Consider the following 26748-nt stretch of genomic DNA (forward strand, 5'->3'; position numbering starts at 1 on the left):
CTGCCCAGAACCTTCTTCTTCCGCCATCTTCCCTCTCTTAAATTAAGGCACTTCGCCTTCTGGCAGCGTCTTTGTGTTTATAACACATTTACTTGACTGTGCTAATTTTATACCATCACCGAAAAAAGAGAGAAAGTGACATCCAGGTTTTCTCCTCTCTGAAGAGTGAGCGGAGACCCCTCCCACCCCCTCCCTACAACTTCCCCCACTTCTTATCACTCTTTTGCATTCTTTTTTTTTTTTTTGGTGGCACATATAGATTAATGAAACACCAGAGGTTAGCTTTTTGAGGATGAAAACATTAATATCAGGGCAACTTAATGGGGTACCGGGTTTTAGTTATTCGAAATAGATGCATGTATTAACCTCGTTGCCATAGTGACTAGGTGATTGTTGCCTCGGTGAAGTGTGAGGCTGGAGGGTCTTTGGCCCCCAGACGCCAATCGCCAGCCCTGTAGGACCTGAACCTACAAATAGACATTGTCCTGCCAGTGATTTGCAAGTGGCCGCTCTGGTTTCCTAACCCTGTAGTGCGAGTTGGGGTGTGTTTGGGGGACTCTTCTCAAACTCTCCTCTCCTTTGGGGCAGCCACAAGGTCCAGGAGTTGAGTGGAACTGCCATCCAGCTGGAAGGCTGGGAGGGAGGCAGACTCCAGAGCTCCCCTCTAGAGTGGGAGCTGCAGGAAGGAGGGCCCGCTGCCCTGCCTCCCGCTCCTCCCCCATCCAAACCCAACTGCCCCCACCTCCAGAACCATTGTCATCACTGTTGACCTGGCTGCCAAGCTGTAAATTTTCACCCTCCACCCCGCACTCATCAATCTGCCCTTTGGGTTTTACATGTAGGGGGCACAAAAGGAGGGGGTTGGGGGCGGCCAGCCGACCAGATGTCTCCTGGGATCCCTAAACTGCATCTCATTTTTGCCAGGCCAAGCAGATCCAGCACATCAATCTACTTCTTTGGGCGGGTTGGGGAGGGGGCGGTGGGTGGGCTTGGACATTTCATCTGCAAGAGATGGGAGATCTGGCTTCTTGGCCCAATCCTTTTATTTCTTCCCCCATACAGACAAAACCCACAGGCAGGAGTGGCCCGTGACACGGTATCTCCCATTGTGCCTGGCACTGGTTTATTACCGGCTTTGTGGGGGCAGGTGAACACAGTGCCGAAGGAGAACAAGAGGGCGGTCTGTCCTCTTTGTCACCTCAGCCTGAAAGTCTCTGAGTCCTGATCTGTAAGTTCTGATTTGCGACTGAATTGTAATATTTAGAGTTATACAGTCACTGGGGTCTCTACGTGCCTCCACATTACTATAACATCCATCTTGAAGGAGAAGGACCCAAAAGGAAGGTCAGGGGCCTCTTTTAAAAATAAGAGGGAGAGCCCAGAACAGCATCACCAAGTGTGTACTGCGCCCGAGCACACTGCTGGCCCCACTCCCCTTACCAAGCTCCTGAGCAGGGATGGTCCTTAAAGAAGGATGGGCTATTAAATATCGGATCCTTGGGCTGGCAGACATGCACTTAATTGGGTCTGTCTTGGAGTAATTAAAGCAAAATGATGATATTAACCCAGTCACCAAGCCAGCGTGGTACAGAGAAACGAGTGCCACTGCTATTGATGTGCGCTCCAAAAATTGGCCTTTTTCAGCACATCAAAAATGCACTCTTGGCTTGAGTTTGGGGGGACTTTTTTTGTTGCATTTTTATACTTGATCATATGTCTCCTGGTCTTCTTTTTCTTTTTAAAGAACAGCAGGAACCCCATTCCCTCTAATATAAGCAGCTTCTGTTCACACTGGGAGATGTGAGCTTTGAAAGCCGAGTTTAAGGATGTGCGCGTGGCTCAGGCGCCCCAAGAGCCTGCAGCTTGAGAGACGAGATTGAAAAGAGTCTCGTGTCGGAGTCTCAAATCTGGGAGGCCTGGCCTTTTTTTTTTTTTTTCCTTTTCTTAGGGAAGCTGGAGTTTCAAGACTGCCTTGGTGTGCGACTTTATTTAGGAGGCGAATCGCTGCTCATTTGTCAGGCAAAACAGATGTGGCTGGGAGACAACATCTATTTTCATAATTTGAAACAAATCTGGTGGGCCGCCTTCCTTTTCAGTGGGGCCTGCTCAGCCAGAGAGCCCAGCTCCCCGGCAGAATTGAACAGAAATATTTATAGCTCGTCAATTGAACTTTTCTTCCTCCAGAAGTTGGTTTCTCCTGGCGACTGGCAACACTGACTCTTGCAGGCAGTGGGTACTTGGTAGGGATTTTTTTTTTTTAATGCAGGATGGGGGGTGCCAGCGTGGCAGAGCAGCCGTGCTTCACCCCATCATCGGGTCTTCTCAGAGTGGGCTGTTTGCTAAGGAGCCCCACTTTGCTGTTGCTGTTTGCACCTCTGTCAGAAAGGGCAGTTGGAGGCTGGTCTTGGGGGATCCCTCTGGGCAAGCAACTGGCATTAATATGAAGACCTAGGACCTGGACCGCATACCAGTGGGGAGTTCATGCTTAGGTTTGCAAGGGAACATGGGTGTTCACTCCCCATTTTATGGATGAGAACACTGAGGCTCAGAGAGATGCAGCCTGCCCAAGGTCAGGTGGTAAATTGATGGTGGAGCTGGTCCCCTGGCTCTGGGGCTGGTTCCAGAAATGACCCAGATTGTTCAGACTCTACTCAAGCATTCATTCCCAACTTCAGCCTTCCACATACCAATACTCCCAGCTAAACATAGCCTGGTGCCTGTGTCCATGTGGCTTGTGGAGGGAAGTGGGGGGCAACCCCAGTGTCTGGGGAACTGAACACTGTGTGTGCATCCATCAGATGGTCGAGCTCCTACTGTGTGTGCCCCTGAGGCAGCTGTAGATGGACAGTGGTGGCTGAAAAGCATCTGTGCCGATCCTCAGCGGAGCTCAGGCTCTAGTGGGAGAGCAGAAAGTAGTCATTTCAGACAGTGGTAATGCCAGGGAGGAACTAAAACAGGGTCACATGGCCATGCCAGAGGTTGTGCTGGATGGGAGCTGAGAGGCCTCTCAGAGGGGCTGACATGCATGCTGGGACTTGAAGGGTGGGACCCAGCCAGCAGTGGAAAGACGTGGAGCAAAGAATCTCAGGGAAGGGGTGATGGTGAGGGCGTGGGTGATCTTCTGGCTGTGAAACCTGGATCGGGGAGGAATCAGATTTTAGCCCTTGGTCTGTAAAGCAAGGATTGACTAAAAGTTAGGGAAGTTTCTGATTCACCTGGGAAAGCCACAAATGATGCAGTTTTATAGGATGCTACTAAAAGGCAAAACGATACGGCACTGGAAGATGAACCATTCCCCCCGCCCAGGTCGGAAGGTGTCCAATATGTTACTGGGAAGAGCGGAGGGCAATTACTAATAGCTCCAGAAAGAATGAAGCGGCTGAGCCAAAGCAGAAATGACGCTGTGTTGTGGATATGTCTGGTGGTAAAAGTAAAGTCTGATGCTGTAAAGAACGATATTGCATAGGAACCTGGAAAACTGGGAGATAGTGGAGGACAGAAGAGCCTTGGGTGCTGCAGTCCATGGGGTTGCAAAGAGTTGGACATGACTTAGCAACAGAACAACAACGACCATTGAGGACACCTGGACTAAGGGTGTAGGGAGATCTCGTTATAGGATGTAAATCTGCGGTTATCCTCAGAATAAAAATTTTGTCCTAAAAAGAAAGGCCTGGGAGGACCCCTTCCCTTCTCATTGCTGGGACCACCCTGCTGCAGGTCCCTGAGTGTCCTTATCACTGTGGCTCAAGAAGAAAAAAAAAACAAAAAAAACTTAAGTTCACCTGCAAATTGTAGAGTTTAGAATTAGAGGCTCAGGGCAGCTTGCCCACTGCCCCTTACTGCCCTGGCAGGAAGGAGACCCACGCCAGGGTCAGGGTGCCCTTTGGGTCTCAGGGAGGCAGCCGGTTTGGAGGGCATAGTAGATCCCAATGAGGCAGGGTTTCTTGTAACCACCAGAAGTTGGAACCACACGTGTCTCTTGTGTGTCCTGCTGGCACCTGGGGCAGACATCACTAATTGATCACAGCACACTTTGTTGTAGGCCTGGACACAGCCTCACCCTATCAGTGGTAGAACCTGGGGTGAGTAGGAGCTCAAGACTCAGGAGAACTGGCCAGGAAGATGGCCATGCCGAGTTCCCCAGCCATCAGAGGGCCCTGCTTTACATCTGAAGGCTATACCCCGGGCCACCCGGGGCATTGCAACTCTCTGTCAAGGCTGAATGAAGACACTGGGTTTCTTAGAGGCACCAGGGCTTACAGTCTCTCTGTGTTTGGGTTAAAGGGCTCTCAGATAGTGACTGCTGTTTGCGTAAAAGGAGGAAGCCGGACATTGTCAGAAACCCTGGTTTTCCTACGGTTAACGTCTCATCTAAAGATCTTCTTTATCACTTATATGGGCCCCACACATGGTCGGTTCATTCTCCATCCTCCAGAGAAGAGCCTGGAAACAACACAGGCTGCTTGCTCTCATTCTCACTCATGTACCCTTTCACAGGGCTTCCCAGGTGGCTCAGTGGTAAAGAATCTGCCTGCCAATGCCGGTGATGTGGGTTCAATCCCTGGAGGAGGACATGGCAAGCCTCTCCAGTATTCTTGCCTGGAGAACCCCATGGGATCACAAAGAGTCGGACGCGACTGAACACAGGTGCATCTTTCACAAGCATTTATGAAGCACCTACTGTGTGTGCCTAGGACAAGAGGGAGTTGCTCCATCTCTAACCCTCAGAAACGTATAATCCGGGTGTTCATTGAGCAAGGGCTTTTCCCGTCATTTGTCTATTTTCACATCAGATTTACAGACTGAGCTGTTGTTAGTCCTTAAACCAGCCACGTGTAACTCACGTCCTTGCCACTGTCTCCGTGTTGAGCCTAAACGAGGACTTGCGTGCTGCCTGACTGCTATTTACGGAGCAGGTTTTATGTACCAGGCACTGTGACTCCAGAGTCTCTGGACCTCGGCACTAACAGCATTGGGCAAGATAATGCCTCTCTGAGGGGCTGTCCTGTGTGCTGTGGGGTACTCAGCAGCATCCCCGGCCCCTTTCCCCCCGTGATGCTAGCAGTACCCCTTCCAGATGGGATGATCAGAATGTCTGCAGGCATCGCCAGAGGTCCCTCAGCGGCAGAATCGTCCCCAGTGAGAACCGCTGCCTTTACCCTCAGAGCCTGTCCTCAAGGTAGTGCGTGAGTGTGGGCAGGCTGGCGGTCTCTGCATCTGTCCAGGTAGGCGATGACAGAGAACATGTGGCTGGTTGGGAGCCTTGATTGGCAGATAGTCAGATGGATGATAGATGAATGATAGATATATAGACATGATAGATAGATGAATGATAGATACAGATAGATGATCGATGAACAATAGATACATATAGGTAATTGACAGGTAAGTAGATAGATGAAGATAGGTAGCTCGCACTTAAAGCTTAAGCACAGCCCAGCCAAGTCATAGAAGCTACAACGCTCCCCACTGGTGTGTCTGTTGGGCAGAAGTCATGCCTGCCATTAAGTCATCACACCAGGCTTCCTTGGGGCTTTCAGTGACTATGAGGCAGGCTCGTGAAAGGACAGGCAGGGTCATGTCCCTTATTCTCTGAAGTGGTGCATTGTGCTAACCCCGGCCATGTATGCCAGTGTGGGCAGCTGGTATCTAAGGGACTGGGAGGCCTGTGCTGGCCCCACCCCCAGCCTTGCCCAGGTAGCTGTGTGACTCTGAGCAACCCTCCTCCCTCTGCGGTCCGTTGTTTCTGTGTCTGACCATATTGGGGATTTCCAAGCTGCTGCCTCCCCCAGAGGCCCAGCATCTCATAGGCTTGTTTTCAGCCAGCCTCATTCATGACCCCCTTCGCTGCAAGGTTCTCTGAACCACCTAGGTGTCCACCCCTTCCTGTCCCTGTCATCATAATTAGTTTAAATATTGTGTACTCAGACCCATGGACTATAACCCGCCAGAATCCTCTGTCCATGGAAATTTCCAGATGAGACTACTGGAGGGTTCTAGCTTCTCCAGAACTACCACAGGGCTGGGCTGAACCCCAGGTGAAGAGGGACCAGCTCTCATGACAGGTCAACTCCAGATCCAGTCAAGGTTCTGGAGAAGACAGGTAAACAGTATTTGAGAGGACACTCAGGTGTCTCCCAAGATGCCCATGTTGCTCACAGACCCCTGCAGTTCCTGACTCTTCTGTGCCTGAGGTGGTGACTGGCAGCAGAGCTTGCAGGCACTTCGTCATTGGCGACACATTGACACTTAGCAGTGATGCTTTACTTTGGGGACACGTGACACTTTGACCTGCAGAACTGGGGTCCTGGGTTGTAGTGGAGATGTGGTGACACTTTGGGGAACTCCAGCTGCTCTCCCTCCCTTTGGGAAGGAAGTAGGAGATGCTTTTCTCTTCGCTGGCGGGAAGACAGGGCTTAGAGGTTACTTAAAATCTTCTTTCTTCGTTTCTAAATTTTAAATGGCATGTTTAGAATTTAATCTTCAAACCTGGGAGCCAGACCTGCAAGTTGAAAGATGACAGCCGAGAGATGGTTTCGTTTGGCTGGCTGCAACAGCCAGATGGCAGATGCTGTGAGCGGGAGACGGAGGGAGGCTGGCGGGGTGGGGGGAGCGGCTTCTGTTTCAGCTCCTACCCCCCACCCACGAGTAAACCACTCACCCAGCACCAGTCCTGGGCTGTGCACACCCCGAGGGTCACTTGAAGTAGCTAGTATTGCCCTCTACCAGACGGGGCCCCCATACTCCTCACTTTTCTTTTTAAACTTTTTATTTTGAGATAATTGTAGATTCACATGCAGTTGTGAGTAATGATACAGGGAGAACTCTTATATGTATCCTCCGGCTTTTCCCGGTGCTGACGTCTTCCATAGTAATAGTTCAGTATCCCAACCAGAAATTGACATGCACTGACCTTGTTCCAGTTTCCCCTGTTGACATGCATTCATCTGAGTGAGTGAGCATGTGTGTGCGTGCATTTGTGTGTGCCTGTGTGCATGCTTAGTTCTATGCAATTTTATCAGATGAACCACTGGCAACCAGTAATCTGTTCATCTCTATAATTTTGTCATTTTGAGACTGTTATATAAATGGAATCATACCGTATGTAACCTTTTGAGATGGGGTTTTTTTTCTACTTGGCATGACTCTATAAAGATCCACCCAGGTCATTTGATGTATCAATAGTTCATTCCTTTCTGTTGTTTATATGCCACGGAGACACCCACGGTAAGTTTGACCACTCACCTGCCCTAGAGCATCTGGGCTGCTTCCAGTTTGGGGCTGAGACAAATAAAGACCCTGTGAACATTCACGCACAGGTTTTTGTGTGAACATAAGTTTTCGTTTCTCTGGGCTACAAGCCCGGAAGCGTAATTGCTGGGTCGTATGGTAGTTGCAGATTTCGTTTTGTGAAAAGACCCTCCACGTTTCATCAACACCCATCTATCCCCTGGCCTCTGGGGGAGAGATGTGAGTCCTGGAGAGTGGACCTTGGATGTGAATTCCTTCCTCCTTCAATTATTAATTGACGGTAGCATATTGTGCCAAGCATGGTGTTGCCCTCCAGGGATTCAGTGAGAATGAGATAAACAAGGGTCTTTGCGTGGAGCTTTCCTGCTGCTGAGGTGAGATCAGCAGTCAGCAGGCAGGCACGTCAATAAAGACAGTTACTCGTATCAGGCGCTGTCCTTCACACCGGGCACTCTTCAGGTACATTACTGTCCTCGAGCAGACCACGGAGGGACTGCCCTTTGCCCCTAGAGCCATGGTGCATGCGTGTGTAACCAGTCATATCCGACTCTGCAATCCCATGGACAGGGGAGTGTGGCGGGCTACAGTCCATGGGGTTGCAGTCAGATGGACTGTAGCCCGCCATACTCCCCTGTCCATGGGATTCTCCAGGCAAGAATACTGGGGTGGGTTTCCATTCCCTTCTTCAGGGGATCCTCCTGACCCAGGGATCGAACCCGTGTCTCCTGCATTGGCAGGCAGATTTTTTTTACCACTGAGCCACCTGGGAGAGCCCTGTGGGAAAGAGCAGACAATCCAGGCTCCTAACTTAACACTGCGTTGCCCCTCGTGGCCAAGGCTGGCCGTCGGGAGATGCAGAGTGAGGTAAGGCGTGGGTATGTTTGGGATGGGCCACTAGGAGGCCTCTCTGAGGTGGCAGAGGTGTTGTTCAGTCGCTAAGTTGTGTCTAACCCTTTGAGACCCCATGGACTGCAGCACAGGAGATTTCCCTGTCCTTCACCATCTCCTGGAGTTTGCTCAAAATGTCAGGATTTGCTGACAAAACATGGTCCACTGGAGAAGGGAATGGCAGACTGCTTCAGTATGCTTGCCTTGAGAACCCCGTGAACACTGGCTGAGGTAATCCTCAGTCATCCTGGCAGGTGATGCTGTTACTGATCATGCTTTTTACGTTACGGAAGCAGAGCAGGGGGCCAAGGTCACACATACAGGAAGTGGGACGTCTGGACTCAAGTCTGAAACCAGGCCTCTTGTCTCCCACGGCCCTGCTGGTCCACATCTCAGTCCTACCATGAGCCTCTGCGTCCCTCAGAGAACCTTGTTCTTGTTCCATTGTTTGGGATTTCTCTGCTCCTGGAAGATGTTCAAGAGGAAATGATACAAGGGCTGGAGTAGCCTCACCCACGGGGTGGAGACCGTGGAGCGGCAAACCGCTTTCGGGGAGGCATCTGGCGTCTGGGAGGCTTGTCACTTGCCCTCTGGGATTTGTTTCGTTCATCATCCGAAAAGGAAAGAGGAAGGGATTCATGAGCACCACAGGGAAAGATTGGACAGATTTAGACACCAGACAGTCTCAAACACACACACAAACACATGTGCATACGTGCACCCACAGGAGACCCTCAGAAAGACAGACAGCCCAAAGAGAAGGACATACAGACACAGGAAGTCAACAGTGGGAGACAGATGCACAGACACCCTCAGACAGACCCTGACCTGCGGATCCTTGGAGAGAGGCAGAGACGGACGCTGATGCTCCCACCTGCTGGGGTGTGGGGGGCGGGGTTCTGCAGGGGTGAGGTCACCCCCCCACCTGAGCTCCTCCCAGCCAGGGGTCCATGCAGTGGCCTCCTGTCAGTGTATCCCTCCTTGGTTCCTAGAGCCCCCACCCAACCCCCCAAGCCTGTAAATAAACTCTCCGTCAGGAATTCCTCCTCCTGGGTCCGGACTCTCCTTGGACCTGCATCCCACATCCAGGTGATGAGCCATCCTACCTCCCTGGCCAGCAGGGATGTGTCACCTTGCAGTCTGGCCCCTGGTGGATCGGCCTTTGCCAGCTGCTGCTCTTGCTACGAGACAAGAGGAAGTGAGCCAGAGTGAGGGACCTCTTCAGCTGGGGCTGCCGGGAGGCGGTGGTTTGTGTTGTGGCTTTGTGTTGAGTTTCTGGTCCAGAGGACAGCAGTTAGGATACCAGGCCCCACGTAGAGGTCTGTGTGAGTTCCAAATCTCAGGTTCCCTGTCCGTGTAACAAGGGTGCCATAAGACTAAGCCCCCCAACCCTGGAGCTGCTGGGAAAGGTCCGTGAGGTGACAGCTCAGACCTGGGAAGTCCTAGGAGCTGGGGCCATGCCTGATGTAGGTGTGTTGTTAGAATGAATGGCCTTGGGAGAGTCCAGACCATCAGTCGTCTGTCCCAGAAATAAATTTAGCCAGGTTTCTGGCAGCACAGACCTGAACCCTTTTGCTGTGGAGAGTAGGGTTTATTTATCACCCTGAGAAACCTCAGTTCCCAGAGTCTGGGCCCAACACATAGCAGATGCTTGGTGAATGCGCTGCTGGAATGATCGTGTGGGATAGCAGGGTCCTGAGGTTGGAAGTGGACCACAGAAAAGAACATCCCTCATGGAAAATAAGATCACACAGGCCCTGGGCGTTGTGCATGGGGTTGTGAGCAGACTGCTGCTGTCCCCACAGGTGCACTTGTGTCTCCATAGACCCATCCCCCCTCCCCTGCCATCTGCACCCCCGCCCAGGGCAGGTCCCCTCCTTCCACAGCTTGCAGCCAGCCAGTCTCCCTGCATCAGCTCCTACTATTCAAGATGTGCTAGTGAGCTCATGTCTAAGTTCAGGGTGCGCGTTGAGGGCTCTTCCTCAGGCATACATGGCCACCTTCTTGCTGTGTCCTCAGATGGGCTTTCCTTGGCATGTGTGCAGAGGAAGTGAGTTCTGTGATCTCTCTTCCTTTTTGTTTTTTCTGTTGGCCGCACTGTGCAACTTGTAGGATCTTAGTTCCCGGGTGCAGTTCACAGTTCAGTCGCTCAGTCGTGTCTGACCCTTTGCAACCCCACGGACTGCAGCACACCAGGCTTCCTTGTTCATCACTAATTCCCGGAGCTTGCTCAAACTCAGGGATTAAACCCAGGCCCCAGCAGTGAAAGCTCTGAGTCCTAACCACTGAACCACCAGTGAATTCCCTTTGATGTCCCTTTTCATAAGGACACTAATCCTATAAGACCAGGACTCCACCCTTGTGACCCCAGTTATTCTTCATCACTTGGAGGCCCCATCTCCAAATACAGCCACACTTGGGAGTTATGGCTTCAATGTATTATTTTGGGGGGGACACAGATTCAGTTCATAATACAAAGTACCCTTCTGCTCCAAGCAGAGGATTTGGGAAGGCAGGTAAGAACTGCCACTCCTTGTTGGTTGATCTTAGCACCCCCCTCCCCCCCACTGTAGGTCTACATCTCGAGCCCCTGCACTGCTCTGGAGGTTCCAGGCTCCTGGCTGCTTGCCTGACTGTGTGTTGACCAATGCAAGTTTCTTTGCTGCCTGAGCCCCAGGATAGGCGAGATACCAGGGAGAGACCAGTAAAGGGGATGCCTTCTTCCTTGGAGCTGGGAGTCCCACATGGCGATGGCCAGGGTTTGGCGCTGTAATAGGATGTAAAAGTTGCTCTGGAGCAACCATAGCTGGACTTTGAGGGTTGAAGAGGAATCCTTCAAAGACTGGGCAGAAAGGCTCTTGCTTGCCAGTCTCATGCTGGCTCTGGGGAAGCTGCAGGACAAGGAGACCTCATGCTGATGGGCAGACGGACAGTGACAGTAAGACACAGACCAAGTCATGACACATGCATTTTCTTGGAAGTCATAGCAGATAACCTGGGTGTTATGTGAGAGAGCTTACAACTGCCAGAGAAAGCCAGAGAAGGAAGTGGCCGCAGGGGCAGTTGGAGCTGGGGTCAGGAGCTGAATTAGGAGGAAGAGGAGGCGAGAGGGCGTCCCAGGCAGGTGGATCAGCCTGGGCAAAGGCCCCGCCAGAGGGAAGCTGAGGTTCTGCTCAGAGGGCACCTGAGATGCTGCCGGGCCGAGAGGACCAGGAGGCGTGAAAAGTGGGAGGCCAGGGTCCCAGGAGAGGGTCACGCTAGTCCTTGTGAATAACAGCTGATGCTTATGGGCTACTTGACATGTACTGGGCGCTTGATAAGGAATTTAGCCATGTCCTTAGGTCACACATCTGGCCATGGGTAGATCTGGGGTTTGGGTCCAGGCAGCCAGCTCCAGGGCTTCTGCTCACCCTGCTCCTGGTGTTTGCTGAATCCGATTCAGTTCCAGAGAGCCCAGGGGTTCAGGAGAACCCATTCTGCTCTCACAGTTTCTCCGGCCTCTCCTGCCATGTGACCTTGACCATCACTGCATCTCCTGCCTCTGCCCTGGGTGAGACCTAGAATAGCTGGGCCCCTCGTGGTCCTAACGGAAAGGGGCACCCCCGGCTGGCGCTGAGACCCCTCCTGACCAAACCGATCCCACCGACCCCGAAGGCCCCCAGCATGTGGCCGCCGTTTTGATGGAGGAGCTATTGAGCAGTGGCTCAATCCCGGCTGCATTGTGGGCCGATTCAGAGCTGAGCTCTTTGTCAGAGAGGCTTGGAGACTGAGCCCCCTTCACTTCCCCTCTTCTGGTGCTGCCCCCAAGCCCCTCCGAGCTCATGTTGGGAAACACCAGGCTCTTGAAAAGCAGTAATTGAGAGAAACACTGCTGGTTTCCAAGGAGCACACGGTGACTCCCGAGTGGCGAGGGCAAACCAGAGTCACCTTGTCACCACGTTTGGAAACTCACACACACACACACAAGCGCACGCGCCCCAGTCTCTTTGGTATGTAAATTAGGATTGGTGAAACTAAAGCTGTCCATATTTGTTATAAAAAATGCAAACAATGTAGAAATACAAAAAGTATAAAGGGTAGATGACTTCTGTCAGTAGTCATCATCATGAACAATTTGATTTTTATCCTTGTTTTTGCTATAAAAATGGGTGCATATTATAGATACTGTTCCAGTTTCATTATTTCTGCTTGGCAATAATTGCAAAAATAGCCATCCCTCCTCAAACCTATATAGGTCAGCTGTTCTCAGCCATGCATGGTTCTTTGTTCCCCAGGAGACACTGGGCAATGTCGGCAGACACCTCTGGTTGTCACAACTTGACCGTGATGGTGCTACTGGTTTCTAGTGGGCAGAGGCCAGGGATGTTGCTAAACATTCTACAGTGCACAGGCCCCACCGCAAAGAATTATCCAGCCCCAAAATCTCAGTAGCACCAAGGCTGGGAAACCCCACTGTCAGATTTACCTGTCTTTTTGTGTGTGTGTAATTTTCATTGGAGTTTAGTTGCTTTACAATGTTGTTAGTTTCTATTATACAGTAAAGGGAATCAGTTATACCGATACATATATCCACTCTTTTTTAGATTTCCTTCCCATGGAGGTCACCACAGATCATTGAGTAGAGTTCCCTGTGCTAAACAGTAGGTTCTCCTTAGTTATCTGTTTTATACATAGTGTATATATGTCCATCCCAGTCTCCCAATTCATCCCACTCTTCTTCCCACCTTGGTACACATAGGTTTGTTCTCTACGGCTGTGACTGTGTTTCTGCTTTGCCAGTACGTTCATCTGTATCATTTTTCTATATTTGACATGAAAGTGATATGGGCTTCCCAGGCGGCACGGGGGCAAAGAATCCACCTGCCAATGCAGGAGACGCAAGAAACACGGATTTGATCCTGGGCTTGGGAAGATCCCCTGGAGGAGGAAATCGCAATCCACTCCAGTCTTCTTGCCGGGAAAATTCCTTGGACAGAGGAGCCTGGCAGGCTACAGTCCATGGGTTCGCAAAGAGTCAGACATGATTGAGCATGCATAAGTGATATTTCTTTTTCTCTTTCTGACTTAATCTCACTTTGTATGACAGTCTCTAGGTTCATCTAAGTCTCTGCAAATGGCACTATATTGTTCCTTTTTATGGCTGAGTGGTATTCCATTGTATGTAGGTATCATGTCTTTTTTATCTATTTCTCTGTCAGTGGACATGCCTCTATGTCGTGGCTGTTGTAAACAGTGCTGCAGTGAACATTGGGGTGCATGCATCTTTTTGAACTATGGTTTTCTCTGGATACATGCCCAAGAATGGGATTTTTGGGTCACATAATGGCAAGACAGTGAGATACGTATATACGACGGTTAGTTGAGTGGAATTTAGATGGTCTCTGGTTGTTCACAGTCACAAAAAACCCTGCAGAAGTGTCCTCATACGTGTATGCTCTCAGGTCCTTCTGCGGATTTTTCTGTTGGATACAATCTTGGAAGTTAAAATTGCAAGCTGGAAAGGTAGCGTGCCTTTTAGATTTTGATAGGTCCTGCCACGCCGCCCTCCAAGCTGATTACGGTCATTGACGCTGCCACCGCAGACAGCTCACTCACCCACGCCTCCTCTCCTCAATTAACAAAGCGCATTTGATTTATTTTAAATAACTTTCCGTTGCACCTCCGTGTCCATTGACAGACACCGCTCTCTCTCACCGCAAATTCACTCCATTCCGCCAATAACTCTCGAACGGTGATTGATATTTTGCTGACAGTGGGTGTTTAAAGATGTTCGATGTCGGTGACAATAGGAAAAAAAATCCCATTAGTTCTTTCCATTTGGGTAATAGCAAGAAAGATAAAAGGCACGGCTTTGTCTTTCCTTATTGAAGGAGCGTTTAATCACGAGGCTCTAAAATGATTACACAGGCCCTCTGCTCGCCCTGGAGTTGATTTTACCTCCCCATTCCCACACACACTTTGAGACTCAGGGCTCACCCATCACCCAGCTGCAGCCCTCTCTCAGGTGACCTCCTGCAAGGTGACCTCGGGATGTGTGGGCTGAAGCCCAAAAATGAGTGAAGTGCTGCACACTTTGCCACTTGGGTTCAAGAAGGCAGTTTGCCTACATGCAGGACTAGGCATCTTACTAGTTAAAGGAGATGCACAGCACAGAAGGGTATGTGGGATTGATGACTTATCGTTCACATCCTTTAAACCTGGCCCTGTATTTGTTGGCTAATTAGTGCACCTTGACTGTCTGGTCCCCTGGGCTTCCGAATGCTTCCACCGACACTGGGACAGACCAGTGTGGAGCCTTCTCTGTTAGGCTCTGCTGGACAGGCTACAGAGCTGAGATCTGGTGCTCCCATCCTGAGATGCTCTTGAGCAGAGTTGGGTAGACAAGAGTTGAGAGGGTGATGCCTGCATGCTGGGGAGCTCAGGGAGGGATCAGGGGGAAGCCCAGCAGGAAAGTGTGTGTGTGTTCATGCATACTCTTGTATGCAGGTGCAGTCCAGCGGGGGAAGAGGGAAGGGAGGGAAGCAGTCAGCCAGGCAAGGAAAAGCTGGAGGTGGCTCAGGTGGACGGAAGGAGTGGTGTGACTGTGGCCCATCTTCTGTCGTCCCGTTTGCTCTACCATACAACACTTTGATCCCCAGAGTGGCCGTCAGTTCAGCCTGTGCTGGAGAGAGACAGGAGACAGTCTCACAGGGCAGCTTTGTGTTCAGCCACACTTGTGTCCCCTTTCCAGGCGAGGGGACTGGATGACCACCTGGCACCTGGGTATCACCTTGGGCTCCTCAGCCAGGGCACCATGGAGGGGCGGTCAGGCCCTCGCCTGCCCCACAAAGAGCAACCCTAGCTCAGCACCTAAACTCCCAGGGCCCATCAGAGGCACCCGAGGCCAGGGTTCTACTGCCCTCAATCCCAGGCTGAGGGGCTTGACCCAGCCTCCCCTCATCCCCTGAGAAGTGCTGCCAGACCCAAGATGACAGCATCTTTGCCAGGACCTCTGGGAAGCCCCATTCCAGGGATCAGCCGCCTGGTTTGGAGACCGACAGACGCTTTGTCTCTTACTGTCAATGTAATCGCACGTGCTTGAAGGTGAGTGTGCAGGAGTGTGTATTACAAGGAAGGAGCCGTCCCCTCTCCGGCACTCCCAGGGTAACCATGCCTGGCCCTTGGGCCATGTAGGTGCATGTAGTCACTCACAGAAGTATGTATGCATCACCCGAATCACTTTTATTTTAAAATATACACGTCTGTGCTTTTAAACAAGGATGGTCCTGTCTCATTGGATAGCTTCTCTTGCTCAGGGAGAAGCACAGATCTGTGTACAATTTGTCGTTGCACACAAATCTGCTGGCAGTGCCTTCCTTGGTTGTGTCAGCCCCTTGGAGGGGGGACGTTTAAGTGGTTTCCAGGGATTTTGCCTTTTCACCTGCAGTGGGCCTTCCTGCATGCCTCTTTATACTTGAGAACGCTGTGATCCTTTATGCCATGCATTTCTTGTGTGCCTGCTCTGGGGAAGGTGCTGGGGATACAGAGAATGAGCGATGGACCACTGGCGTTCTGGGAGGGAGAGGTGCAAGCCCCTAATGAGAGCTACAGAGAACCGTGAAGCAGGCTTGGGGCATGGGTCCCAGGGACCAGGGCAGACACTGATGCAGACAGGATGCTTCCTGTGAGCATGCTTCCTGAGTAAGTGACACTGGAATGGAGACCAGGAAGGAGCAAGCACAGGCTTGTGGGTAAGACCATTCCAGACAGAAGGAGGGGCTCATGCAAAGGCCCTGGGGTAGGCTGTGTTTGGGCCCCTTACAGAGCACAGGGGCTTCCCTCCCTGCCTGGTAGCTCAGACAGTGCAGAATCTGCCTGCAACGCAGGAGATGCTCGTTCCATCCCCGGTGGGGAAGGTCCTCTGAGGAAGGGAATGGCAACCCACTCCAGTACTCTTGCCTGGAGAATCCCATGGACAGAGGAGCCTGGTGGGCAACAGTCCTTGGGGTCGCAAAGAGTCGGACACAACTGAGCGACTCACACTTTCACTTTTTTTCAGAGAGCACAGAACAAAATTCTCATTAGAGCAGAGAGAGCTAACGGCAGAGAATCCCAGGAAACCTGCATGTGGAGATAAATACCCAGGAGGTGGTTTGTCTGGTCAGGGGTTCTCACTTCAAAGTTTTGAGAGATTGTTACTTTGCTTTTCGGAGATGCTCCCAGCTTGCACTGTCTATCAGCTATGGTGCTGGCAGAGGGACCCACCTTGCTGGGTCTTCTCCAGCCACTGTGATTCCACCGCCCAGCTCAGGACAGGTGTGGCCCAGGGCCTGGGGTTCTGGGTTCCACATAATGAGGCTTCCCGGGTGTTCTCCTTGCAGAGGTTCTGTCAGCCTGAGTCTGTGGCTACAAACTGACCCACACAGTTCTCACCACAGCCACATGGGACGGGGAATGGGTCAGCCCTCCTTGTTCTCGCCCCGAAATGAGGACACTAAGTGATGTGCCTGAGGTCACAGTTAAAGTGGCAAAGTTGGGATTCGAACCCAGGAATCTTGGGGGCACACTTCGTGTTCTGAATCAGTGCCCTGAATTCTGCCATGGGCAGCAATGCGTGGAGCCCCGGTCCCCAGTGCAAGGCTTGCCCCGGCCCCCCCACACACAACACTGGACAGCGTCATGGACAGTATCTCATGGTTATGTGCTCCGCTATCAGGCGCCTGGCGCCCAGCTGCATGCTTGGCACAGAGTAGGGGCTGGGTAAGCGTACAGTCTGTCTTTAAAAATGAGAAAACTGGCCTAGATTTCTGCCCACCTCCCGAACCTTAAGAGAAAGATCCGTTCTTTTACTTACAAACGGTCTTACCCTAAGAAAATCAATGTGCCGTCAGGGGTGTTTGAAATGGCACCAGGAGTGATCAGAAAGTTATTCCTTTGACGTCTGGTTCAATTTTATTTGAAATTCCAGGTGGGGGGGAAGGAGCTGGGTTCTTATTCAAATGCAGTGGGGGTGGGGGAGGGGCAGTAAATGAAGTGGCAGGAACCCCAGGCTGGCTGGGGCTCCTCAGAATGACAATGAGGCCTGCCCCGGCCAGTCTCATCCAGGCAGGCCTAACGAGATTAGATTTTCATAAATTTCAGACAGTGCCAATTCCTAATTCCTCAGTGTGCGGCCAGGAGGCCAGACAGGGCCGCCTGCACGGACTGCTTGTTAACCAGGGAGCGCGCCGGCTGCTCCTCCGCCCGGAGCAGACACAGGGCGGGGGGGGGGGGGGGGTCGTCTGGTCTGGAAACCTCCTGTGGGCTGGCAGGAGCTGGGTGGACTCTGGCCCAGCTCTCCAGCCAGGGAAAGAGAAAAGATCTCCCGCATCCGGCTGCTTCTCTGACGATTAACTGAAAACACAGTGACGGTTGTGCCCACACGGTGCATGGCAAATTCTGCACCAGCCCTCTCCCCATTTACAGCCGAGAAGCAGCCAGCCAGGGGTTTGAACTGAGGCTCCTGCGTTTGGTTTAAGTCTGGCTCCATCACTCAGAACAGGGGGCCATAAACTTGGTTGCAAAAGAATTGCCTCTTTACCTTAACCACCCCTAACAGGAACATAGGTACCAAACCACAGGGCATCAGCAGCTACTTGCAGTCTGGTCGCCGGTAGAAACCACAGACTTCCTATTCATGGAAACCTGCCGGGTCGCATTTAATGTGATAGTATCCCAGGTCACTTGTGTGATCCTGTTATGTTCTTCCTATATCGAAAGTCTGGTTCAGAGTTTGAGAACTATATTTTGATAGAATTGGGTTCCTTTTAAAGCCTCATATGAATTTTTATTCAGTTTAATTTTATTTTAAAATGTGCATTCTGAGAGCTCATCCTGGCTCCCCCAGCTGCTGGGGAAGGAAGCCATGGGGTCAGGACTGCACTCTGACTCCTGGCCTGACAGAGCCGAAACTGCCCCTCGGGAGTTTGTGGGGACTAAGTGGGGAGGGATGTCCTGTCCTGGGCAGGTGCTTATCACTCAGATAGAGACAGAGGAGAAGGCAGCTGTGTCTTTATGCAGTTTCGTGGGAGGTGCCCAGAGCTCCCCCAAATGCATGGCACGAGGCCTATCTAACAACCATCCTGTGACTTTCCTCTGTGCTGGTGGGGAGGTGGGGACCACTGGCCAAGATACTGGCTTCATGGACCACATGGCAAGTGATACTCTAGGCAGTGTTGATCTACCCTGGCAACCAGTCCCATTCCACACGAGCGCCTGACTTGAACCAACACTGTTCCTGACATTCTGGGACTATGGTACCCAGGACCATTGGGTGTGGGGCTGTCGCCCTAACCCATCCCTGAAAGCACAGGCTTGGGGGTCTGGGGTCTTGAACTGTGTGGCCTTTGGCCAGTTATCTCCCTGCTCGCAGCCTCAGTTTCCTCATCTGTAAAGTTGGCGGCAGGGGTCATATTGGTGTCTATCTCACAGAATGCCGCTGAGGGTTCAATACGATGATACCCAAAGAGATTCGGGCCACACCTGGCCCTGAGGGGGCTCCCAGACGCTACCCCTCACTGGCGTCAGGCGAGCTGGGAAAGGACCAGAGACACCCGTATGCACACCTCAAAGTGACTGCATCCGTCTCTGGAGGAGGAGACACAAAAGCGGAGTCTGGCTGCTCCAATGAGGCGGACGAATCTGTTAATTTGAAGTTATTCACGAGGAAAGAAGACGCTCAATTAAATTAGAGTGACCTTACTTTGCATGTGGAAGATGGGCTTGGCCACCCCCAGAGAACTTGCCGCATCCATCACCGACCCCAAGGGGGAAATTAGCAAGAAAAAGGACAGGACCGCTCCCCCACGGTAAGCAGGCCTGACGCCCTGAACAGAATGAGGGAAGTGTGATGTTTCCTCCCCAAAGGCTCCTGTTCTCTGCGCAGGTCCTCGAAGCAGGGACCGGTGCCCGTAAGTCCAGCCACCACCCTGGGTGACCTTTTCTGCCTGACCCTGGGACAGAGGCCCGTGAAAGCATGCTCAGTGTTTCCAGGGCATCAGCCTGGATGAGGGGTGCCTGCTGTCCCAGAGGCATGTAGAGGGTTGTGACGAGGCTAATAGTGGATCACCCACTGACTCCTGCCCTGTTCTGAGCCCTTGACACGCACTTTTTCATCTTTCCTGGAGCTCTCGGGGGTGCATATGCCCAGGGTCACACGGCCAGCAGCTGGCAGATGCAGGCATCTTCTGAGGTGTTCCCCCATAGGAGGGGGAACTGACAGATACTTCGGGAAAGCTGGGAGCATTTAGCAGGAGATAAAGGCCTTTTCCCCTCTCGTTCCCTCAAGGAGGCTCTGGATTTGGGATCGGCCCTGCCGTTTGATCTGGAGGGACTTCTGTCTGTGCCTTGGTTGGCTCGTCTGCACAGTAGCATGGTGATGTGTGAGAGGTGGGCTCAGCGCAGGGCGGTGCACGTGTTGTACATGTTAGCATCCTGACTGTAGTCCCAGTGAGTGGTTGCTATGACAACAGGGAGTTTGGGCTGGGAACCAGCCCGCCACCCCCTCCTGCTCTGATTCCCCTTTATTTGTGACCAGGCTTTGCTGTGAGCCCCGTGGTCACAGGAGACTTGAACTGAGTGGGGGGCAGCGGTTGGACCTATCTCTTCCGCCAGTGTGCTGGGCACTTGGCCCCATGTCCAGGTAAAGGGAAGCCTGTGAGATCGAGGACGCTGAGGCAGGGTCTGTGTGGCTCTGTGTCTTGGGGGCTCCTCTCTTGGCTGGAAGTCTAGAAGCCACCCATCCTGCAGACTTTGGCTGCTTGTTGCTTTTAAAACTCTTTGAATATGCTGCCAGCGTTAAAGGCCAGGCGGCTTCACCAACAGTTTCTAGGTTCTGGAGAGACTGGCAGTTTTGGCTGCACTGGCCCAGCCTGCCTGGGACTGTCTGGTCTGCTGGGGTTTCAGCTAGCAGTGCATGTCTGGGGCACTCTGTGGACCTGATGAGGAGGAGCTCTTGCTCGATTAATGATGCCTGCAGTGGAGCAGGAGTGAGGAACTGGGCATAAAGATCCACAGGGGCCAGGCAGGTGAGGTCAAGCAGAACTATGGCCCAGGTGGAGCTTGGGGCAAGTGGACAGCACAGCCCGTGTTAAGAGGGCCACCCACAGCTCTGTTTGTTACTTTGGATGGGACGGGACTATGGATGCAAATGCCCTTAGGCCCCCCATTTGCCCCGTATTCCAGCAGATAACTTTCTGATGCATGTCCCAGAGAGGTGGGTTCATGTCCCCTGAAGGCAGAGTCTCCAGGAAGGAGACTCAGACTTTCACACTCAGGGTATGAAAGTTCACTGTGCTATCCAGGGGACCAGAGCCCCCTCACCCTATGGCCAAGGTCAAGACACCCAGCCTAGGCTTATTTTTGCCTTATGGGTTGGATGAATCACCTGCTGGCTGGGGGGCCTCTCCTGACCCCCTCAATCCCCCCGTCCCCGTGCTTCCGTGTCTTTGTGCATGCTCAGTGGCTCACCTGTGTCCAACTCTGTGTGACCCCAGGGACTGTAGCCTGCCAGGCTCTCTGTCCATGGGATTCTTAAGGCAAGAATACTGGAGTGGGTTGCCATGCCTTCCTCCAGAGGATCTTCCTGATCCAGGGGTCGAACCCATCACTTATGGCTCCTGCATGGGCAGGTGGAGTCTTTACCACTAACACCACCTAGGAAGACCCTGTGTCTTTGCACACCCTGGAATATCCAGCTGGGTCCTGCTTGACCCTCTCTCTTCAGACATGTGGGTTTGGACTGCCCTTGTTTGCTTTGGCTGGTGTGCTAGGGAGCCCCTACTAACCACGGTCACCTTGGTTCAACTCATGGTTCCCTGAGTGCTGGCCATGTGGGCCCCCACACAGCCTCCCCCTTCCACGTGGGGAAACCGGTATGGACTCAGAGTGAGTGAGGGTCACAGAGCCAGCCTGGGCATCCCCATGGAGTGCTGTGCCGGCCCCGGACCCGCCTCAGGGACTCTGCAACCCTTAGGAGTCTCCCCTCCCTTCTGGCCACGACTCCAGGCCTCTGGCTTCCAGAATAGAGCCTGGAAGCGCTTCGTGGTCTCCTGAGAATTTCGCCCCATCGTCCCCCATGTGGATTTGTGTGCGGCTGTGGCCCAGGAACCAGTGTGGTCGCATTAGTGCCTTCAGCACCCTGGACTCCTTTCTGGGGGTGATTCTCTGACACTGCACCCCAAAAATCAGGTCCTCCCGCTCTTTGGGGGTCGGGAGAGCTGTGGGCTGTATTCACGCCCACTCAGCCCGTGGGGCCTCATCTGTTGCCCCATTTGGGCGCCTCCAGCCCTGTTTCCTTCACCACCGGATGTCACCTGGAGGAGGGCAGCGGCCTGGCTGGGAGCCTTCAGGCCACAAGGCCTGGGACGCAGACACAGACACCTCCCTTGCTTCAAGTCAGGCGTGGGCAGGGCCCCTGGAGATGGGCGGAGGAGGGCAAGGGTGCCTACCCCCAGGCCCGGGCCGGGGTGAAGAGTGCACGCTGTTGGGGGAGGGGTTGCAGGCCCCTCTGAGGAGGGGGCGTGGGTGTTGCACAAAGCCAGCCTGTGTGTCCCCTGAATGGGCAGCTTTATCCCAGGCCCTAGCGCACAGGCCCCGGACCAGCCTGTCTGGGGAGGCAGGAGGTGTGGCCACAGCCACTGGGCTCAGGCCAACGTCCTGGCCTTTGCCAGCTCAGGCCCCGCACCCTCCTGGCGGGAAAGGGAACGAGTCCTTCTGAGGGTTTGAGGCTTGTCCGATTTCCCGCCAGGCGGGGCCCAGCCTTCTCAGGCATCAGGAAGGACTCACCAAAGTCCCTGGCTACTTCATTGTCCCTCCTGGTCCCTCCCAGGGCAAGATAAGGATGTGGCTCCCACCCCCACCCCCCAGGTTGGAGCCAGGGCCCAGGCTCCAGATGGAATTCTGGGTGCAGCGGTGGACATCCAGTGAGGGAGTCAGCAGCGAGGAGCCTGTCACATGACCTGAACCTGGGTCCCCTCACCTGTGAGACGGGATGATGAAAAAGCACCCGTATATACGCTCAGCCCTGCACAGAGATGCTCAGCTCTGGCACATTCTTTGTCCCTATAGTCCTATGGACTGTAGGATATTAAGCAGCACCTTGACTCTCACCCTCTAGATTTTGGGAGCACCCTTGGTTGTCACTAGTATCACCAGTCTGAGCCACTAGTGTCCTCAGACATTGCCACGTGTCCCCTAGGGGGCAGACCCACTCAACTAACAGCATCAGGCAGACTTTGGCACGTCTGGGCAAAAAGGTTTAACATGGTGGGAGAAGGTGGGTGTCCTGCAGAGCCTGGGTAGGAAGAAGGGGTGCCCAGGGCTCCAGAGAGGGCTGTGGGCGGGCTGCGTGCGGAGGGGTTCTACTGAACCAGCAGGAATGTCCACCCGGGACGCGTCGATCTCCCACTGGAAGCGGAGGCTGGTGACAGAAGGGGCTGCCCTCGCAGGCTCTGGCCGGGCCCCCGGGTGAGTGGCACATGGCACATGGTGACACAGCGCACCTCACTGCCTGCTTTCCAGGCCCCACCTTCGCCCGCCCCCACTCCTCCAACTTCCGTGTGTCTGTCTAAGAGGAAGCGCTGAGTCAGTGGCCCCGAACTTGAACCTGTACCCCTGGGGAGACCTCGGCTAATTGCCTGTCAGTGCTGGGGCAGGGGGAGGGTCTTCCTGCCTGCCCTCTGGGATCTGGGGAGGCACATTTCCTGGCTCGTCCACGGGCAGCCTTGGACCAGGGGAGGCTGGCTGTGCCCCCGGCCCCCCCCCCCTGCAGCCAGGTCACTGCCCAGGCCCCCAGCCTCTCACCCACCACTGCTGGGGGCTCTGCTGGCATGGCGCATGGCCAGCTGCCAATCGGCCCCGACACAGACCCGCTCGAGTCAGCAGAAACCGGCCCGACTCTGGCAGGATCAAAATAACCTCTTTCCTTTTCCAGCACTTGAGGGTTTTTCCGCTTTCTGGGGGGAAAAAAACAAAACAACCCGAAAAAAAAGAAATGAGAGTTGCAGTGTTTGCAACCTCCCAGAATGTGGTTTTTCTGAGGCCTCTTCCTGGAGGTGGGGGTGGCCCTCATACCCTCCGGTCCTGGTCGAGGGTGGTGTCTCTGTGCGTCTTGTGTGTATGATAAATATGTCTATGCGTGGGTGTGTTATCTGTGTTTGTGTGTATGGGTGTGTCGGAGTGTCGGGGTGTACAGGGATGTTGGGGTGTGTGTGTGTTGGGGTGGGTGGGTGCTCAGGAAAACTGCCCCGAGCCCCTGCCTGCTCTGGGGTCCCCAGGGTCTCACGTGTGCCCTTGGTCTTGCAGCGGAGCTGGAGTTCGTTGAGATCACCATCATCGTGGTGGTGGTCATGGTGATGGTGGTGGTGATCACGTGTCTGCTGAGCCACTACAAGCTGTCCGCTCGCTCCTTCATTGGCCGGCACAGCCAGGGCAGGAGGAGGGAAGATGCCCTGTCCTCGGTGAGTGCCTGAGCTTCCAGGGGCCTGGACGCCCCCATCAAGTGTGCGTGGCGTTGGGGTTGACTGCTCACAACTGGGGCAGACGCAGCGGCTCCCAGCAGGGTGGGACCTCGCCTTCCCCCAGATCTCAGCACCCACGGCCCCCGTCATTCGCCTGCGCCTTTGGGCCGCCCCTGCCCGCTGGTGGGTGTTCCTCAGCAGCTGCACCAGGAGGCGGTGCAGAGTCCATTACTAAACAGTTTCCATCTCCACACCTGTGAGGCGGAGTGTAACAACCTGGACAGGAGCAGCTGTGACCGGCAGGCTGCGGATCACAGAGAGGGCAGCCCAGGGGCTCTGCGGGGAGCACGTCACTGAGCCTGTGTTGGCCGGGCGCTGGGGGAAAGTGAGAGAATCAGGCCTGGGCGGCCAGTGTGGCCTCTCAGCTCTGAGGGACACCTCTGGTGCCCAGAGTCTGTGGGACTGAGCCGCGTCGGGCTGGCAGGCCTGTTCCTGGCAGGTTCGGGCATCTCCGCCTGTGTCAGGCTTCCGTGCGTCACCAGGCTGCCAGGGCGAGGAGCGTGTTTGCTCAGGTCCCTCGAGCGGGAACACGGGGTGCACCGACCCCGAGGCCCCGTGTGCCCGGAGGGCGCTCTGCTACTGCTTGGAAGCATCTAAGGCTCACCTGTGGGTTTATTTGCTGTTGCCCAAGTGATGGTGCCAGCAGCTGCACTGCCACATCTTACAGAGGAGAAATTGGGGCTCAGAGAGGTGGGAACACTTGCCTGAGGCCATACAGCTTCTAAGCGACAGCTTGAGGCCTCTTTTACCCCTGCCAGATCCTGGTGCAAAAGAGGGCACTTTGGACAAACGGGAAGACCGCAGCCCGAGCTGTGCTCCAGGGCAGCATCTCACCGCTTCCGAGCCTCAATGTGCACATCTGTAAAATGGGAGGGGCTCGCCTCTCTCCTGCACCCCGCCCCCCACACGGTCATAGGAAGGGTGATGTTAGTGGTGAGAGCTGGGGAGATGGCAGAGGTTCCCGTGTGAGGGATCCTGGTCACCATGGAAAGGGGACAGTTGTGTGGGCAGCACTGGGACTTCGTGCCCAGATGGAGGCCAGGATCCAGGTTCTGTCTGGTTCCTGAACATCTGAGGCTAAAAGAAAGTACCCCTCGACATCTACCAGCCACCTGCATGGGCCCCTGGGGATGCCCGGCTGGGTAAACACAACGGCTTGTTAGACCTGAAGTAGGTGTGGCGGCTCCCCTGGGGCCCCTGCTAGACAGGGCACATCTGCAGAGTCTTGGGGCCCCATGACCTCCCAGAGGAACCCAGAGACAGCCGTTGTCTGCTTGGCGCAGGGCCCACCCCTGACATGGCCGTCCTGCTGTGGCCTCTTTTCAGGGTGACCCCTGGGAGTTCATTTCCTCATCTGTCAGAGGGTGGGGTTCATGTTCAGGTAAGCCCTGTGCCCTGAGACTGCATGTCCCAGCTGGCGCTGCACCAGAGAAGCTAGAAAATACCGCATGATGATGACAACGGAGATGCCAGCCACTGCAGTGACAGACTGCAGCTTGAAGTCTGCAGTTGAGGGCAGGTCGGGGGTCACCTGGGTATAGATAGACCTGGGCCGGCTGCCCGCTCTATCAGGTTCTCTTGGCTCATCCCCATGGACTCTTACTGTGGCTGCGTTCACCCAGCAGCAGGCTTGTTAGTGGCGTGACAGACCCCCTGGCCCTTGATGGAGTCGGCTTTCGGACCCCTGATCTAGATGGGGAAGCCATGGGCAGGCTGGACAGGCTTTCCAGGGATGCTTTTAGGAAGAGAAGGAAGTGTTGGGGAGTGGAGGGGGCGAAAGAAGGAGCTGCCAGAAGCAGCATGTGGGTCTGGCACTGGTACCTGGAAAGGTGTCAGGGCCATTCACTGAGTCAGGGAACAGGGTAAGTTAAGACTCAGCCGGTGGGCAGGTGCAGGGCAGCAAGCTGATGCTGGGTTACTCACAGCGGGGCCGGGCTGGCACAGGAGCAGAGATGCTGTGGGAGCCTGGGGAGGGGCCTCTGGTGGGTGGGTGGTCCTTGGAGGCCTCCCTGGAGGAGGAGGTGACCTCCAAGTGCACAAGTTGGGGTTAGTCAGGTGACAAGGATGGCGGTGATTCTGGGGTTTGCAGTGGGGCCTCCCAGCATTGACTGGTGTATTCCTAAGCTCCCTGGTGGAGACTCCCTGGGCTAGTGGGTGGGCAGAGATGGTTTGAACCTGGGATGGAGGGCCTCACAGAGGGGTTTTAGGCGAGTTCACATTGATCCAAGCTGACCTTGGCTGCTTGCACGGCTCTCCAGGGCTCCCAACTTGAATGGGGAGCAGGTGGGTGTGCTTCCTCTGTTTTCTTGATGCCCCTGGGCTGTGCCAGGGGTCCACCCGGGGCCACAGAGCCTGCTAGGGCCGGCTTGAGTCTGAATGAGTCTGGAGGCAGCAGAAAAAGTTTGGATCCCCACCCTGCCTCTTACCAGCTGGGCTGATGGCGTTCAGCTACACCGTGTTTTGTCGCGAGAGTTGAGTTAGTGCGTTAAAGAGCTGAGCACAGTGTCTGGCACCAAGGCATCCCTAACATCAGTACCGAAACGGCCTGGGTGACCATATTAACAGTAATGGTATGTGTCTGCCCTCTGTATCCACACACCGGGAATAAACTACACCCCAGAGAGTCTGTGTCGGCTAACTGCTTTCCTGATGGGACGGTTTTGAGACTCACAGAGCCGCCTAGCGGCCACATAAGAAATTGCACTCTTCCAGGCAGCTTCCCCCGCTCCCCATCCCCCAAGACTGCAGGTGATAACCGACTGACCTGGGGACCCTCAAGAAAACAGGTCCCCAAGGAAACTTTGGGGTGATGGATATGTTCATTATCTTGATTGTGGCCTTCTACCCATACAGGAAGGATGCCTCTGGCCCTCAGAGAGCACGGTGTCAGGCAATGGAATTCCAGAGGTGAGTCCTAGCGCTGCCTACCCTCCATCACTCCCGCAAGTGATGGAAGGGGACTCCCTTCGTCCCCTGCCCCCAAGGCTGCTGTCGTGGACGCCCCTCTGCCCGGTAGCTCCCCTTCCCCAGGCCGGAGGCACCTCCCCTGTTAGTAGAGTGGCTGCTCGAGGCC

At 54.0% G+C, this 26748-nt stretch overlaps 1 protein-coding gene across 2 annotated transcripts in view; it reads left to right on the top strand.

Annotated features, from left to right (window-relative positions):
- The window catches only part of PMEPA1 (prostate transmembrane protein, androgen induced 1), a 57349-nt gene that overhangs the window by 26088 nt on the left and 4513 nt on the right, over positions 1 to 26748 (top strand). For both annotated transcript variants that reach the window (XM_043480471.1, XM_043480470.1), the window contains exons 2-3: positions 23461 to 23615; positions 26529 to 26582. In XM_043480471.1, coding sequence (XP_043336406.1) covers positions 23461 to 23615; positions 26529 to 26582 — 209 coding nt within the window. The remainder of the gene's footprint in view (positions 1 to 23460; positions 23616 to 26528; positions 26583 to 26748) is intronic.

The sequence above is a fragment of the Cervus canadensis genome, chromosome 10 (genome assembly GCF_019320065.1).
Source record: "Cervus canadensis isolate Bull #8, Minnesota chromosome 10, ASM1932006v1, whole genome shotgun sequence".
In the NCBI taxonomy this organism is placed as follows: domain Eukaryota; kingdom Metazoa; phylum Chordata; class Mammalia; order Artiodactyla; family Cervidae; genus Cervus; species Cervus canadensis.